The sequence below is a fragment of the Sparus aurata genome, chromosome 1 (assembly GCF_900880675.1).
Source record: "Sparus aurata chromosome 1, fSpaAur1.1, whole genome shotgun sequence".
NCBI classification, from domain to species: Eukaryota; Metazoa; Chordata; class Actinopteri; order Spariformes; family Sparidae; genus Sparus; species Sparus aurata.
This window is the reverse complement of record NC_044187.1, coordinates 18,501,139-18,515,068: the sequence shown is the minus strand read 5'-3', so window position 1 is coordinate 18,515,068 and position 13,930 is coordinate 18,501,139. Positions and strand designations below refer to the sequence as shown.

Genomic DNA, 13,930 nt, shown 5'->3' with positions numbered 1-13,930 from the left:
TGGATTATGTTGCAACATGATGATACTCAGTGTTTCCAGCAAGATGACACAAAAACATTTAATAAATTGATATTACGCCTTACACAAACTCAGCATTTATGAATAATCTTCTTTGGGAATACTTGAACGATAGATAATGGTTTTGTGGCAATGACATATTTAATAAAGTATGCTTACAACTGATGATGTGGAAATATAATGAAAAATATAATAATAATATGAATATTATACAGAAATAAAAATAGCTATTTCAGTGTTTCCATATATATAAAAAAGTTTTATTGATATTTAAACATATATGTAATTATTATATAATTACATATGGATAGAGTTATATGTTGAAAGATAACAAAGCAGATACATATGACCACATGTGTCTGTGCGTAATAAGCATAAAATTGACAAAAACTAATGAAATAGAAGAATTAAGAGCATTTGTTCCCCCCAACCTTCCCATACTCCTCCCTTTGGCTCATTCCCACCCTTGACCCTACAAACACAAAACAGTTAAATACGGGGTTTTATTATTAGTAATTGTTTCTAATGTCTTCTGCATTTGCCTGACCTATGTTGGCAGCCCAGTATTCATGAAGCATAAATCATTTTTGTGTATTAACAGAATGAGGAGCCGTCTACACTCTCCACCTACAAGCTACTAGTAGCTTGGGAGCTAAGGCCAGCTAGACAGAGACATCTCATCTTAACAAAGAGTTTCAAAGTCAGAGAAGTCATTAAGTAAAAAGGACTTCTGGCAAGTAAGGAATTCTTTAGGACAAATTGCTTGATAGCATCTCTGAAAACCTCTTCCAGAAGTCCATAATCGTTGGGCAATCCCCGTCCCCTATGGGAAAACGTGTCCCCCTTGCATGTTGAGTAGACAGGGTGCAGTTTGGTGATGGTAAAGAAAAGTGCAGGGAGTGAGGACTGCTTTGTGTATGAAATGAAAATGAATCACTTTTCCTGGAAGATATGTTCTGCTAGATTAGTTTCCAATCCACCTTCCACAAGCCTGTCACTAGGCAGGGGTTTACAGGACACCATATGCAAGATGGAATACACTGTGGAGACCAGTCCAGGTCTGGTCAGAGCTATATGAAGATGGATGTGTGGATTTTTGTGTGAAGACAGTTTAGGTCCTGGTCCTTTTGAGTCACCCGCAAACTACACAATTTTAGATTTAGCACATTTGCTGTTTCTGTGTTGACACTTGAACTGGGGGATGGGTTTTTTTCAGGTTATTTAGCTTTGTAATCTTACACACAAACCTGCACTTCAACATGAATATTGTTTCAGTATCTAGTTTTGCCAGAGTGCTAGAATACATGTTCATGGTGGAATGGGGCTAATAGCAGGAAGTAATTGAGGTTTATTTGTCTTGATGGAGCTAGGGTCTCTCTCTCTCCCCCTGTTTCTCCTCGGGCCACTCTTTCCACATTGCCAATAACCTTAATCTGTTCTCAAAATCTTATTCACAGTGTTGTTCTAGTTTTTCTTTATTTTTCATGAGTCGGCACCGTGGATTTGTTTGGGACCTCAGGCCAGTCGTAGCTTTGCTTCCCAGACTGTACTACTTGAGTTGCACATAACGGCAGCATAAAGGCAGACTAATTTGGGCTAAAATGCTAAAAAGGGCTTAGCTCAAAGGCTAAAAAGGCTGCCGGCGTAACCCAAGGCTATCTCAGACAGCCCCTATGGGCTGTGTTTCCATGGTAACACACAATTACGTTTGCTGACAACTGACAAAAAGAAGAAAACATGACTCAATTTGTGGTTCAACATTGCTGTAAAGTGAGAAGTGCAAGTGGTAAGAGTTTTTGGAAAAGAGCTCACTGAAGGTATATATTATTTTCTGCTATTGCCTCACTCTTCCTGTAACTTGTAACCTAATCCTGCAAGGCACAGGACTACTCAGTGCCCAGAAAGCAAAGCAAATTAGTCTTACTCAACACGGTCAAGTACCAGCTTTGTGCAAATTATGAACTCTGATGTCTTATCTGCAGTGCATTTATTAGCTCTCAGACAGACTCAAAGCCTTTCTTTATTAAACTTGCACAGGGAAGTGGCTCCCTCTTGAACCCTAAGTGTGAAGCGCCATCAATACATTCCAGTGACTTTTATCATTAGTTAGGATGAAGCTTTGATGGAGTTATAGTGTTGTTTCAAGTCTGATTTGTTGTTCGGGACAGAGGGGGGAGTGAGAATAAATGGAAAAACACTTCAAAGGGCATTTAAACCATGACAGCAAGCTTTTATTTTCTGTTTTTAGCACATTGGTTTTGTATTTTGTTTTGTATATTTTTCAACCATTCAGTCTGGATTTGAGAGTAGATCGGGAAATTAATTTCTTTCATGACCCCGAATGTTAGAAGTTTCTGCATTTTACTGATTCAGTGTGTTTTCGGTTTATTTCCATCTCTTTCTTTCTTGACATTGAAATTTCCTTTGACATGTAACAGTTTTGGTCATGATTACAATGAGGAAAGTGCAATTCAGCCATTGACATTCTCCTTGGTCAGGACATGAGTAAACTCATGGTGGAATGAAGGAAGCAATTGAGATATTCTTGTGTTGATAGAGCCCATCTGTCTCTTCTTTTCTCCACACCGCCCGAAGCTGCAGACTCTGAGTGTCTGTGTCTGTCACTCTCTTTGAATCCCCCAAATCTTCCTTTTCCTCTTTCAGTCAGCAGATTCTCACTACTGTGTTCACCTTGCTTGACATGTTCAGATATTGCTATATTTCCATCAGTTTAATTGGTACTTTCTCCTACAAAGACATAATTTTTGCTTTCCAAAAGCACACATTTGAAATAAAGGTTAAAAAAGGAGCAGGATCAGAGATATCTGCATAATAATAAAGAATCTCTAGGCTTCTGCTTGGAAGTCTCTAGTGTTAACCAATCATGTTTGAGCAGGTTCTGGTTGCATGCAGGTAAACAGTCTGTGTTGCGAGAGCAAAAGTTAATCTGCTAAAGACTGAGGACACTTTAGCTTTTTATTAGCTTTTTTTTAAAGGGTATACCCACCAATTCTACACATTAAAGTGTGTTTACAGATCTCGGGTACTACTGCTTACGTGAAGAGGTAGTATAAAATCTTTTTGTGGCTCCAGAGGAAGCTGCATTTAACCTGATACATTGTCTCCAGTGATGTGACTGAGTTGCACTGTGAGAAATGTAGGCCTCGGGTTTTGCAGTAGATTTGTCCCCCAAGACCTGTGAACACAGCTTAATGTGTTTTACCGAGTAACTCCGACTCCATTCACGCATCTCAAGTTGCTCATTGCACTGTACAGAGGAGGAAGCCTAACAGCCGATCAGTTAAAAGATTGAAACTGTAGCAGCATCTGATGAATGTGGCAGACTTTTTTAAAATGAAGAATACATTTATGGCACAAGTGTCCTTTGGCTCAAATAGTTGTCCTTCCTTTTTATTTAGCTTTTCATCTTTCATAAACAAACATAACATCAAAAAATACAAAAAAAACAAAGCACGTTCATTTCACATCAGCACTCACTTGGCCAAGTAGACTGACAGGTTTTCAATCAAACACGTTTACATATCAGTGTTATGTTTACATATCAATGCCATGTTAATTCATAAATTCAACAGTTGGAATAAATACTGACTGTGCAACATCTTTATTCTTTGCTGGCCTCTTGTCTTTACAATGCCTTGTCAGAACAGAAAAAGCATCAGAATTCATCAAAAAACATTTCATTTGATTAATTCATACATTCTGGCAACAATAAAAATTGCACTTATGACTAACTTGGCTCTGTTAGAGCTTCAAAATGTTTGGTTCAGTCCGTTTCCCTTGTATGTTTTCTATTTAAAGTCCACTGAATATCAAAGCAGTCACCATTCGTTGGGAGTCGTCATCATCGCACAGTGTCAGCTGGCAAATAGTAAAAAAAAAAAGAAGAAGAAGAAGAAAAAGGCGACTGTGTGATATAAAAATGTCAAGAAAAAAGTGGAATTGTAAATAGAGGCTTATGTTAAACGTCTTGCCAGAAGTACACCTGTCAACTGAGGGCTGTGAAATGTCGATGCACAGTGCTTTCCAAATAACAGCAGTGAGTCCGAGGAGTTGGCTACGTTTGTGTCCTTTTCCAAAAATGTGGCAGCTTCACAAGCAGTTTCATCTTAAATAAACAAGATGGGGATGATGGGGTTGATACAAAGTCTTAGTCCTGTTTTTGCTGGGATCAAGCCATTGTTCTCAGTCCACAGCTTTAATCAGGCTTTTGATTTTCAGATACAGACTTTCTTGCATGTTGGTCAAATACGACCCTTTGAAAATAAATAAAAGATTCTCTAGTGGCGTCTAAATGTCAGTCTCTTTCAGGCCATAGCAGTCTGCCAGATCATAGAACTGATAGCTGCTCTGTTCACAGTTGTAAATCCCCATAGAGACCGTGTCCACTATTTCAATCCGGCCCACTGCAGGTGTCGTACTTTTTCCCGTCCCTCCCTTGATTTTGTTTGACAAATTGTTTACTTTCTCTTTCAGCTGGAAAGAAGACTTCTGCAGTGGTGGAAACAGACTCCATCTCTTGAAACCTAGCGAGCGCCCTTTTCCCTTGTGTAACAAAGACCTGCCACAGGATTCGTGCATAGCATAGCCAGGCTTATAGTCTCCCCTCTGATCCCTTGCCATTCCCTTGACAGCTGTCCGCCACCTCTGGTCATAAAAGCGGCGCAGGACCCTCTGTCTCTGGTGACACTGGCACCTGAGGAGCCGAGTGAAGGCGCGCTGGAACTCTTTGCTGGAGCAGGGGTAGATCATGGGGTTGATGCAGCTGTTGAAGTAGCCCAGCCAGAAGATCACCTTGAAGACAGTTTCGGATGGCTTCAGAGCTGGGAAGAAAGAACCTAAAAGAAGAAGGAGGAAGATTTGAGTCAATGTACAATATATGCATATTACAAGTACAGTATGTTGCAGTTACTGTTCAATCCAGAACTACTTCAAAATCAAGAACTGCTGAAGCAAGATTAAGGTAACTAAAACAACATATACTTTTGACTTTTGCTAAATGCTAAAAAATCAGGCCATGATTTTACATTTTTTTGTACGTTTTTATTATTTGCAGCTTTATCTTCTTTCCCAAAACGGCAACTCGGTCAACGCATTCAAACTATCACACCGTAGGTTCCCCTTCTGGATGCGTCCCTTTTTTTTTGCAAAGTAGCATAAGTCTGTTTCTGGAGGGGGTCAGGGTATTTTGATGGGTCAAACACAGGTCTTTCAACCAAATGACTTCAGTTTAAGTCCTTTGTGTAACTAAAAGTCAACGACTTAACACAAATTTGACCTTAAAAATTATATTTTCCTTAACCTAACCAAGTAGTCTTGTTGCCTAATTTAAACCAAACTGGGGTCAACTCACACCAGTCCGAAACAAATATTATGTGAAGCATTTCTCAGCAAGATTTACACGACAGAGGGAAGCAGAGCATCATAGACGAGATCCCAATGTCATGTAATTTTTTTCTAATATGTGTCGTTATGTGTTGCTGTTATATGTTGTTATATGTTGTATATGTATGTTATGAATAAACTTAGGGATCAGTTCTAGGAGGAAATGTCCATTCTGTGGTAGTGATTTCGACATTTTTTTGTTGGTAAATAAAAGATGTTGCATTTGAAATAATTAAATCAATAAGAGATATTCAAGAGTGACATTACCTTTTGTTTAATGATTTTTTTGTAGCATTTTCAGGCTTAAAAAGTTAACTTGTTTTTAACTCTATGACCTGCTCGTAACTCGCTAAGGCGAAGTCTGTGCAGACTTGTGTAAAGTGGCCATAAAGAGCTCAAAATGCCTGCGAGAGAGCTTTCATGCACTTTTGGAAATGGATCAGCCCTAAACCGTTGCAGATTTACCAGGAACACACGTCAAAGTCTGTTAGTCTGTGAGAGTGGACATTGTGATTGAAGCTCAGGGCCACTGACCAAGCTGCTGTATTTCACATGTTGGTAGTGAGAACATGATGTTAATTTAAGTAAAATCACAGATTTGACAAATAGCTTGTTTTGAATGTTTTATATCAATCAGTCCCCTTTTTATGGAATGGTTTATGTGATTGTTGGAACAATATAAAAAAACAATGCCTAGATGATCCTGAATCTGCACTTTTGTTGTTTGATGCATTCATCAAAAACAATATATTAAATGTATGTATGTATGTGTCAATTTTTCACCCCTCTGACAGGGTGGTGGTCTCAGCATTATTTTTTTGTAATGATTTATGGTGCAGCAGTAGGTCTTTGGTGGTGTTTACTTTCAGGACCAGGGTAGGTTTTTGACATTTTGTCGACTTTTATTAATGGAACAGATACTGACACAGCATGCCTCAGCCACAAGCCTCAATGCACAAATTATTTTGATGACGCTTTTGCATGAGTGGAATCTGTTGTTATTCGACATTTTCATATTAAAAATGTTGATTCATTTTGATTCAGATACATTCTAATAACATGAATGGGATTTGTTTTTAAGATAGAGGTAGAATATACAACTTGTCTTTAGGGGTTTCCAATGTTTGGATGAGAAAGATATAAAGACGAAAACCACAACGAATGGTAAACAACAACTAAGTTAAGATGTGCTGCTTTCTTATGAGATTTTGCCTTTGCTTTTCCTGTCTGGGTCAGGCTTGGATTTAAAGATGTTGACCCTGGACAAAGAAGCAACATATTACAGTGCTAATGTCTAGTCTGCACCACCTGGGCCTAGAAGTCCATGTTCACTTCAATTTTGTTAGCACAATGTGGAAGTATATGTAAAGGCGTCTATGTGATGTACAGTAATGGTTTCATGCTGTTTAGACATCAGCTACACAAAGTCAATCCGAGCAACTGCTAAAAAATAAAGGCAAGCAGGTGCAATTTACTCTGAGACATAAACTGAATAATAACACTCTTACGTCTCATTTTGATTCTTACTTTACCTTCAGTTCCAATAATAGACTCGACTACAAATCAGTTCAAACACGATACGGTCAGATATTAAGATTAATAAAGTGGTTAAAGGAGGCGATTACTCTATTGATTCTTGTCACTGAAATGACCTCACCTTACAGGCAGACAGCAATGATTCACCACTCTGACGCACACTTGCACAACGCCATGACAACAGGTATTTTCTTTAGGGTTTTTTGTTTCATTGCCTTTGAGACAACGGTGTCTCTTAAGTCAAACGTCTGCATGACGATTGCCAAATAATTTCTGAGGATGGGATCTTTTTTTTAAAGTTCACATTGGCTTGTATCCGAGTACAAATCATAAAGCCAAGTAAGAGATCAATGCAGTGAATACACGTTGAAGCCTGTCAAAGAGTCTGGGGACCTGTCCAATGTCTCAGACTGTTTTTTTTTATGGCTCTTTTGTGTGAGCAGACAGATTCCTGATCAGTTCTTTAGTTAAGGTGCTAGGAGAATAATCTCTTGACATTTAATTTTCCATGTGAAGGTCAACATTTCATGCAGGGCTTTTTAAAACTCACCTTTAACATAAAGCCAATTAGGATCAAGATATAGCTACATAACCAATGATATGCATGTATAGTAATGCATATTGACCATATCAAATATTGTGATTGCTATAGCTGTAATGCTACTCATATTACCATCACCATTTTCTAATTTCCCTTTTTTTTCTAAATCATCTTATCTTCTCATCTTATCAAAAACTGACACTTTGGGGTTGTAGAACGGGCCAGCCGCCATTCCAAGTGTCCAAAACCAGAGCATCATTATTGACACGTTTGGAATGAGAATCAAAAATTAAGTTGTCTTCCAAACAGAACGTTTAAGGAAATAACATCGTGCAGCAGCCAGGTTCTGTCATAGCACAAGTCTAACAGGAGCAAACACAGTGTATTTTTTGGGATTCATTTGCTGTATTAGTGTTTACATCAGCAGAACAGTGTATGTGAGACCAACATAAAAACTACAGAGCCCATATTCATCATGAAGAAGAAACATGTCAGAAAATACAATGGTGTGGCTTGCTAATGTGATTTTAACAGTTTCTGGACAACGGTGGAGGTCACAGAGAAATAAGGGACATCAGGAACAAGGCTTCCCATGCATCTTGAAGCAAAATGTTGCTGACTCACGTGTTTCTCAAGTTGAGGATGGCAAATTATCGAAGAAAAAAAGAGAACTGGGGCACACTCATACATTTACAGCCTTCAATTGTTCAAACAAAGACACAGTAGTGTTGAAACAATTTAAGACCATTCATTTATCAGTGTGGTCCAGTCCCCTTTTTTCCTTTGAAAAACATAACAGACTTTGGCTATGCAGTCGTGTCATTATTGGTTTATTTTCATGGGGTTTATTGACAACAAGACAGGTATTAGACTGTGAGGTGCAGCGATGAAAGGTGATGTTGTGTCATTTTAAAGCTCACCAAGACCCATAAACGAACCCTTGTTGAGCCAGTCTGTGTATTAGCTAGCTCTTAGAAGTGACCGACTATCCTTTCACATAACTGCCACTGTCTATATAGCCAACTTTTGTCTTTTTCTGTGCTGAGGGGACGGCCATATTGGTGCTGGCTTAATTATTTAATTGGTTAAATTATCTTTTTAAATTGACAATGTATTGACATGTGTAATTCATGGCACACTTCAAACTTGATAAAAAATCTTTTGTTTCTCACCACTGACTACCGCAATATCTTTTCCGAAATATTTATTTTGTACATTTTGTATATTACTTTTTTCTATTGCTATTTAATCCATCTATCTATCTATCTATCTATCTATCTATCTATCTATCTGTCTATCTATCTATCTATCTATCTATCTATCTATCTATCTATCTATATTGTACCATGGGACACACCGGAAAAGGTGGGATTTTGCCTTTCTATAGAAATGGCGTCAGTCTACCACCCTGACTTGAACGCCAGTCAGGTTTAATTTTCCCAGGAGATTTTGTTTTTGCATAATGGAGGAAAAAAATTGCATAATGAAAGCAAGGTTACCAATCTAAATGCCATTGGTGTCATTTTTCTACAGCTGTTACATTGTGCAATCGACATTTACTTCTTTATGATAAGACAGAATTGCTGCATTAAAGAGAGAAAGTGTCGAGTACAATACAAATGTTAGGGTGCTGTCGTTTGAAGACTGTATAAAACTCAAGGTAATTTCCATCCATTAAAGCATAACTGCAATTATATTAGAATTCATAAATATATTAATCATAGTACAGTTTGTTATGGGCTCTAATTCTCTAATCATACCTTCCTGCAAAATGATGTCATTTCTAAACCAAGTGCAATACTTCAAAACCAGCCAATTAAAACGTCACCAATCAATTCATATTAATAGCTAACTCTTTAGTCCTTGTGTGATGCGGCTGTGCTTGCTGTTTTTATGCATTACACTGGGAGAGAATGAGCCATTCAAAGTTATTCTGAATGCAGCACTCTCACTGGAGTTGGAGATGACTCACACTACCATGTCTGGATTCGCATCATCACAGAGAAAAAAGGCCTGATTGGCAAAAGAGGTGCTGGAAGTACACGTCTGCCTCTCGGCAAAAGGTTAGTCATTATTAATGTGCATCTACAATGTCCCAACATCAATCTGTCTGACTGACTGAGTATGCGTAAGCAATGACAGATCCACACAAACAAACAGCAGCCTCTCTAAAGGGATGAATCCATAAAACAACAGTCTAACACCTCATTGATCCCTGTGGGGGACTTTATGTTTTAAACTACTTCCTCCAGGGCGGCCACAGTTCTGGATCAAATTGCAGCACAGCACGTCTGAATGGATTCTGCAGGGCTGATTGTTGCCGGCAAGGAGCTTAAGAATCCTGAGAGTCTTTTATTTTTGTGGCCTCAGCAATCATATAACAGACATTAGGACGCAGACACTATCTTAGATGATGAAGGCGTTCTCGACGGTCTGACTTTTTTTATAATGCAAATTAGAGCCCTCTACCATCGAGGCAGGAATCATAAATTTAAAATTCAAGATGTCGTCAGACCTATTTTTCAAAAATAATTATTCCTTTCGGCAGAGCTCTCTTTTGTATTCTCTTCTGAATACAGATCTGTGCCACACTGAGAACCAGGACTGTTTCAGACTTCAGATCCCGGATGATGTTTTCTATGAGCAGGCGGCATGTAAATGATAGTGATACGATTAGAGATTGTTTGTCACCATATCAATTTAAAACAAACGTTTCAGACTTGCCTCTTGAGAGCCTTCAGATATCAATATACCAGTAAGTGTTTTTTCTGATTGTATAATGTATGTAAAGTCCCAGTGTGTGACGGTACATTAATTTTTTAATAACAATAAAAATGCCTTTGTTTAAAACTCATTCTTGTCTTTGCTTGTTTCCCAAGAAGAGATGAGAGTATATCTATCTTATACTTCTGGATACACATAAACCTGCCCTTTCCCCACTGAGTGAATAAAGTGATTAGAAGCAGCACCCATTTCATTTCTCCCCACCTCACTCTCTTTCCCAGCGGGCATTGCTCTAATAATTTGATTCAGTACATTTGGAGGGGCAGCAACAATGAGAGTGCTGTGAGTGCTATACCTGATAACTGACTGGCCATAATGGCTTTTACAATCAATTATGTGAAATATATGCAAAATGAAAATTCATGAGGGCCACCATCAGTTTGTGTGTATGTATGTGTGTGTGTGTGTGTGTGTGTGTGTGTGTTTGTTGTGAAAACTATTACTTTGTGTGAATGCAGCTTTATATGCATCTTGCATTCTTTAGTTTGAGTTACTCTCACAAACACGTCCATCATGACTTGCATTTGTCATCCCCACCGAAGGGCCTTTTTAAACCCTCTCGTTATTGCTGGATATTTCCTCATCCTAGCTCCGACATCCTTTCATTGCTAGGGTCCATTTTAAAGTTGTTCTTATTATGACATTTTTTTTTTTATTCTTCAGTGCCAAATACTTTTGTATTTTCGGGACTTTCGGGTAGAATTTCATCTTGTTTCGCAGTGATCTTTTACACCAAATATAAATTTCCCTGGGGACAAATTAACAGTCATCTTGAATCTTGCAGTTGAACAGGTATTCCACCAGACCTGGAACTAGCATATGTCATGGTTGCAAGATGTCGGGAGCATTTTCAGAGTTCTCATTAGTGAAGAATGCCATTCTATTGTGACTTAAACCATCTCATGATTATTGGATATTTCCTCTTCCTAACATCTGCATCTCATCCTTCCAGTACTGTGGTGCCCTCTGCATTACATTTTACTTCTTCAGTTCCAATAATTTGGTATTCTCAGGACCTCCAGATAGAATTTAATGTTGTTACTTCGCGTTGACCTTTTCCTTCAAACCGAGAAACAAAACCCATGACACCGTTTACTTGTATTGTGTTTTATATAACTATGTGAGACTCAGACTACCATACGTGTGTGCTTCTCTGTGCAATACACTTTGTGTCTAACATTTTTTTGCATGCCTGTGGCAGCCTATGCCCAAGACATATTTCCCCTGAGTCCAATACAGTAATCTTGAATCTTGAATCCTGAATGGGTACTGAGCTGGATTGGAATGAGCACATGTGAGCTGTTGCAAGATGTTGGGAGCATTTTTTTTTTTTTTTTGCTATAAAGAGCTCATAAGTGAAGAATGTCAGTCTATTATGACTGCTCTTTTAAAAATTAGCCATATGAAAACATAGGCGCCAGGAATTCCAGGCACGAAAACGAGCCACGTTAATGATCACGTTGCAAATTTGACCTTGTCTGACCAAAAACATTGTGTTTTTAGAACATTAGAATGCCAATTTGATCAACTCCTGCAAATGGAAACCAGGATTTTGCGTGTATTCCATGTTTTTTTTTTATTATGTTGCGCCGTTCAGAGAAATCTATCCGAGGGGGAGCAGCAAACTGAGAAAGTTGAATCACTCCAAGTGACGCAAATGCATTAATTAGCCCCTCACATTTAACAATAAAGTAATTATCTGGAAAATAACTCGTATCCCTGCAAACGAACGTCTTCCCACAAGGTGCTCAATCACAACATCGATCAGGTCACTTGAAGGCATTCGATTAGTTAAAAAAAAGAAAAGAAAAGAAAAAATGACAATGCAACCTGTGCGCCTCTTTGTGCGCTCCTGGCACATTTAATGGAGCAGAAATATAAAGTTAGAAGACATACCAATGGGCAGAAAGAAGAAAAAAGGCAGCCAGCACAAGATGAACATCCCCACAACGATGGCGAGGGTTTTCGCAGCCTTTTTCTCGCGGGAGAACTTCATCAGCCGCACCGACAGCGAACTTCGGAACGGGTGGTTCTTGCTGCTCTTGGAGCTGGCCGGGCGCGCGTCCTCCAGCACGCTGCGACAGTGGATCCGGAGCACCACTTCCATCGACTTGTCCCTCTCTCGTTTGACGCCCGCTTCCAGACTCCTGGTAGTCCTGCGGGCCACCACGTAGACCCGAAAATACATGATGAGGATGACCATGAGCGGGAGGTAGAAAGAGAAGAGAGAGGAGAAGAGCGCGTAGCCCGGCTCCTGTGTGATGCTGCAGATGCTGTCATCCACGGGCGGCGGTTCTTTCCATCCCAGCAGCGGCCCGACAGAGATCACCGTGGACAAAACCCAAACCAGGACCAGAATAGCCACCGCCTTCCTCTCTGTCATGATGCTCGGGTATTTCAGGCAGTGCTTAACACCTATGTACCGGTCGATGGAGATGATGCAGAGGCTGAGGATGGATGCGGTGCAGCAGAGCACATCCACCGCAGCCCAGATGTTACAGAACACCCTGCCAAACACCCAGCATCCCAGAACCTCCAGAGAGGCGGAGAAGGGCAGCACGATAATGCTCAGCAGCAGGTCCGCCATGGCCAGGTTGACGATGAAGAAGTTTGTGACGGTCTGCAAATGTCTGTTGCACACCACGGACAGGATGACCAGAATGTTCCCAACAATCGCCACCAAGATAAAAACGGAGAGAATGATCCCGACCCCGACAACCTGTGAGTCCATGGTGAAGTTCGTGCATGCCGTGGTGCTGTCGTTTGGAAACACCTCGTCCAGAACTGATCCATTGAAAGCTTCAGCAAAGTAGATCCCATGGCCGCTCCTGTTGCTCAAGTTAGAGTCTGTCATTTTGATACGCCATAAAGAGAACTTTAGAGCAAGTTCACCAAGGGGAGCATTGTGGCCAGTCTCACAGTCAAGCGCGCGTCTTCGCAGTCACAGTCTGACTCTGGTCGGGCGAGTTATGGGCCGTTTGAAAAACGAGATAAAAAAAGGCAAAGTCCATGTAACTACACACACACGGATGCATGATTAGGAGCCTGTTGGTGCTAAAAACAAGAAAGAAAGAAAATACTCTCCCTCAAAAAACAACTGAGGTTTTGATTGTGGAGGAAGTAAAAGTGTCATTTAGATTTTGTTTATTATCTTTTTTTAAAGTAAGCAAAGCACAACAAAAAATCCAAAACATTCAGCTCCGTCTCCACGCATTCGCTCCATGTGATGGTCTTCCACTGGTGGCATCCTTTGTAAGTGATCACAGAGTCAGAGCTGGTACAGCAGGTCTGAACCCACAGCTCCACCCACACGTCACATATTTACTGCTGCGTTCAGGGTCTCCACGAGAGAGAGCGTCACTTTAGATCCAGTCACGAATTCTCTCTGACAGGCTGAAGAGGTCTGCCACGTTTGATTTTCTTTGTCTGACTTGATTCCACTGACAGGTCTTAGATTGTTGTATCTGTGTGTGTGATGGTATCTTACAGTCTTATGAAGCCCTTGTGGGAACAATATAGTGAAACAAAAAAAAACTTGTAGTGAGTTATTTCTGAAGCAATGTATCACTATATGAGACTTATAGTCAATATAATAGAGGTTATTATGATGCATTATGACTACTACGTAACATCCTGTAACACACACAC

The 13,930-nt window shown here is 39.8% G+C and overlaps 1 protein-coding gene across 1 annotated transcript; it reads right to left on the bottom strand.

Annotated features, from left to right (window-relative positions):
- Positions 1 to 3,397: 3,397 nt before the first annotated feature.
- On the bottom strand, positions 3,398 to 13,680 carry adra1d (adrenoceptor alpha 1D). Its single transcript, XM_030434360.1, has 2 exons — positions 12,179 to 13,680; positions 3,398 to 4,874 (listed from the first exon to the last, which is right to left on the bottom strand). Exons 1-2 carry the CDS (start codon positions 13,134 to 13,136, stop codon positions 4,327 to 4,329), a joined length of 1,506 nt encoding a protein of 501 aa, XP_030290220.1. The 5' UTR covers positions 13,137 to 13,680; the 3' UTR covers positions 3,398 to 4,326.
- Positions 13,681 to 13,930: the final 250 nt, after the last annotated feature.